General features: G+C 38.3%; 1 protein-coding gene across 1 annotated transcript; it reads right to left on the bottom strand.

Moving 5' to 3' along the window:
• Nucleotides 1-302: 302 nt before the first annotated feature.
• On the bottom strand, nt 303-1,279 carry LOC110287713 (vomeronasal type-1 receptor 2-like). The gene has a single exon (XM_021154264.1). It carries the CDS (start codon nt 1,256-1,258, stop codon nt 344-346), a length of 915 nt encoding a protein of 304 aa, XP_021009923.1. The 5' UTR covers nt 1,259-1,279; the 3' UTR covers nt 303-343.
• Between the last annotated feature and the right edge of the window lie 3,399 nt (nt 1,280-4,678).

Raw genomic sequence — 4,678 nt, 5'->3', positions numbered from 1 at the left:
AGAAAAAGCATAGAGTAACAGTTTGATCAGGGCAGTATAACAAATTAAGCTCTTTAGGGGAAATGGTTTTAATTTGTTTTAGAATATCCCACAGCAGAGTGAAGCTATAGAGTTATATATAAGAGAATCAGGTTGGTAAATAACTCACTTACTGTGTCAGTAAGACACTAACCAGAGGTCTTTCACACCAACAAATGATTATGAACTTACATTTTAAAAATTACAGCATTGAGAACCATGCCTTATTGATGCAAAAGATGTTGAACACACATTTATGGAATGAAGCATTTAATGGTATTAGTATAGCAGTCTTCTGTGTTTGGTGTTTTAGCAACTCTGGTTTTCAACAGTTGAAGAGCACAGAACAAGGATCCTTAGGATCTCTGAAGACCAACAGTAAGGGAGGGATAGTGGGGAAGCCTGCAGCAAAAACTTTACTGAAATGACTCATGAAGAGACGAGAATCTATAGAAAAGGTGTAAAAGATGATACAAATAAAATTTAGAAGATAAAAGCTAACAAATGTGATCACCAGCATCAGGATAGTATGGGTTGCTCTGGTCTCAGCTTGGCCTCTGGCATCCTGATTGGTAGTAAAGATATGCTGCATTTGCTGGTGATGTCTATGGAGGAGAAGTACCATGGAGACACTGGTCCAGACCATGATGCTCATGAATGTACCATCATGGAAAATCCGCAAGAAGAAAATGCCTACACTGAATCCAGAAATGAAACAGAACAACTTGCTTTTAGAGTCAGTGTTATTGTCTGTTATCTGTGGACCAGTGACCTTAATTGCAATGTAGATATTACTTAAGACACTGAAGAACCAACAACTATAACAAGAATAACTCGTCAAGTTTGGGACACTTGCTCTGAGTATAGCTTTACCTCTATTAACAGGAACAAGAGTGACAAACTGATGGATACTCAGGACACAGGTGGAACACATGTTTGTGCTTCTTGCCACCAGGTGACTAAAGTATTCTAATTTACATTTGAGGTGAGTTGGAGAATTTCTTGGAGCAAAAGCCATCATGTCTGGAAATGAAGTGAGGAAGAGAATCAAGGCATTGGCCACAGCCATGTGGCTTAAAATCACCTGCCTGGGCCTCTGTTTAGAACCAGTCAAGACTGGAGAGATATTATGGACAAACAGAAAGACATTGGCCACAGTCCCAATCCCAAACTGGCAAAGCAAGAGGATCTGAAGAGCCATGTCATCGGTGGTTTTCAGAGATTTATCATGAGCAGACATGGAGAGGGTTTTAACCTACCCTGGAGTGATGATTATATAGGACACCGATGTCCTCATGACTGTGTTCTATTGTCCACACTTATCAATTGATTTGGGACAATTTCTTCTCTTGATAAGTGAGACACTATTCTATTATAGTACAGGAGCTTTGCCTGAAAAACAATTCATGTATAGTAACTCAAAATAAAATTGCTGGGCAGTGGTGGCACACGCCTTTAATCCCAGCATTTGGGAGGCAGGAAGATTTCTGAGTTTGAGGCCAGCCTGGTCTGCAGAGTGAGTTCCAGGACAGCCAGGGCTACACAAAGAAACCCTGTCTCAGAAAAAAAAAAATTATTCTTATTGAATTACTCCTGCCTTGAGATGAATTTTGTATTGCAACTACATCTTCATTGGTCAAGTAGGTCAAGAACACAATAACACATGTTTGAGCACACCATGGGCTTTGCATATGAATACAGACAGGAAAGTAACTAGTATGAGTATGTAATTCTATCATCAGAATTCAATATAATCATGAGGGAGGGGAGGCTGCCAATTGGAGGTAACTTAGTCAATAAAAGAACTTAATAAAAGGAAAAGAAAATAAAATGTAATATAAAAGGAATTAATACAATTTCATTATCTTATAGTAACATGTTTAAATAATGTGTATGTTAATAACATGTAAGATTATACATAATAATCAATCAGGTTGAGTAACTGAATTCAGGTTTAGAAAATTAAGTTGTTGACTTTGAGAAAAATTTTATACTATTAAATGTATTCTCCATGTGAAAAACCCCACTTGCTAACAAGTTTCATTTATTCATAGTTTTCCCCATCTTTATTTTTCTTTTAAAACGTCAGGTGCCAGAGTCTTACCTCACCGTCTCCAGATTCCCTCCAAAATTACTAACACAATCACTGTTATACCCTTTGAAAGCTGATGCTTAGTCTGCACTTTACTTGTTTATATGTTTTCTGTAGGAGCAGGAGGGCCTCCATCCACCAGATAAAATTCAACATCTAACATCCAGATGTCACACTGAATATTGTTTTCTACTAAGTGAAAGTCCAAAAATCAGATAACTTTTTGATATGAAAGCAAAATATTAACCTATTTGAATTAAACTGCAGGCTTCAAAAAGAACTAATGATTCATGTTGGCTTCAGAAGACAATTTACACTGAAGAAGGGAGAAGAGAATTTTAAGCATAAGTCTATGATTGGAAGATTCCCACCTTCTGATCCTTATTTAGGGCGAGGATGCTCACAGGCTGAAGAAGAAGACAATGGCTCTTATAGAAGCATATATCACAGTGTCTGTTCCATTGAGGAACTTCTCTTTGTCGCTCTTAGCCTGAGAAAGAAAGTAAGAAAATTATGAATGGCTTCTTATTCTTCATGCAATACTGTGAAGGTAACCCAAAAGAGTTCAGGTTTCAACTCTCATAAAATAATAGGGACATGACATCTTCCAGAGAGTTTATTATTGTGTTATTTGTGGTGCCAGTACATTTGTCTGCATGGTGTCTTTGGGATACTTCCTATAAAGGAAAAATCATTTATCCCCAGAGAAATATCTCCACTTTTATTTTCTGATGCTTAATGATAATGTCTAGGAGATTGTGAGATTTTAATGAATACCTGAGCAGAAGTTATGAAACAGTTTTCATGTTTCCTCTGGGGAAATCTAAGTTCTGAATTGATCTTGTAATCAGATGTGAATTGGGGCACTCAAGAGTAGAACAAGGGGCTCATTATGAACATTTCTGTGGATTATGTTCCTCCCTAGTATTTTACTCTTGCAAAATTATGCTGACACGAACTCCTTCCAGAAAAGAGGCAACATGTCATTCTGATTCTGTAATTGCCCAGGAAGATGGTTCATTCCAACTTTCCCATGTTTGTCCCAGGACACAGACTTCTGACAAAATTATTCACTGATGTTGATCTTTCCCATCTGAATCCTGGAGTTTTCCCCATATCCACTTTTTTTTGGGTAGATTGTGACTTGTTTTCTGAAATACTCATGAATCCTTATCAGAGGCCTAATATACGTTGCTAGTATCAAGAGAATATGCTTTGTAAAGAAGGAATTCTGAACATGCAAGCAAAGATTTGGATTGAGCAATCATTAAGAAATAAATATATCCAATCACTCTTATTTCTGCTCTAGGTATAATAGAAAACTAAGGACTTAGTTTTGCTTTTCAATGATGAAAAGTAAAAACTCAGGTTATAAATGTAAGAATTGTATGTTCTAATCCTTTATTGATATTCAAACCTGCAACAAGATTGTCTTTGGCAATTCAGAGAACATATACTTGGATGTGTGAGAAACTAACTATTATTGCACAATATTTTTATTAAAGAAAATACCAGCATTTAGAAATGACTCATGAGCCGGGCATGGTTGCACATGCCTTTAATCCCAGCATTTTGGGAGGCAGAGGCAGGTGAATTTCTAAGTTTGAAACCAGCCTGGTCTACAGAGTGAGTTCCAGGATAGCCAGGACTATACAGAGAATCCCTGTCTCGAAAAACAAAACAAACAAAAAACAAACAAACAAAAACAAAAAAAGAAATGACTCATGTGGAAATAAGACAAAAAGAAAGAATAACTTGGCTTAAATTGCTCAGTTACCTTATATTTGTCTAGAACAAGCCCAAATCCATGATTTCACCTGTGAAATTTATCTTGACCAATTGACAATTACATATGGGTTATTAGATATATATATATATTAATATATATATTAATAATGTGGAATGACCTTATGAGTCAGGAATTTGTAAGAGTCATGGCATGTTGAAATGTAGGAGATGGAATATAGTGTTATAAAGGATTAAAGGGTGATAATGGAACTTTAAATTGGTGTGAGTGTAGGAGGGAAGTAAAAATTTGGAGAAGAATAACTAAAACTAAGTATCTTTTAAAAAAGCTGTACAGCCTGGGAGCACTTTGCCTGAGCATTGGCATCAGGCATCTTGGTTCCAGGACCCCTGTGTATTCTGCACAGGCCCCAGACATCCCGCCACTTTCCTGGCTAGGGGAGGGGGATCTGCCTGGCCCGGGAGTGCTTTGCCTGAGCATCTGCAGCAGACATTTTGGTTCCGGGACCCAGACAAGAGTATTCTGCACAGGCCCCAGACATCCGGCCACTTTCCTGGCTAGAGGAAAGGGGTCTGCCCGGCACGGGGGCGCTTTGCCTGAGCATCAGCAGCAGACATCATGGTTCCGGTTCTGGGACCCTGCCGAGTGTATTCTGCACAGCTCCAGAGATTACCAGATGGCGAAAGGCAAACCAAAGAATCCTACTAACAGAAATCAAGACCACTCATCATCATCAGAAAACAGCACTCCCACCCCACCTAGTCCTGGGCACCCCAACACAACCGAAAAGCTAGACCCGGATTTAAAAGCATATCTCATGA

The sequence above is a fragment of the Mus caroli genome, unplaced genomic scaffold (assembly GCF_900094665.2).
Source record: "Mus caroli unplaced genomic scaffold, CAROLI_EIJ_v1.1 scaffold_21580_1, whole genome shotgun sequence".
Taxonomy (NCBI): domain Eukaryota; kingdom Metazoa; phylum Chordata; class Mammalia; order Rodentia; family Muridae; genus Mus; species Mus caroli.
Note: the sequence above shows the minus strand (reverse complement) of the source record. Positions and strands in the feature narration are given on the sequence as shown.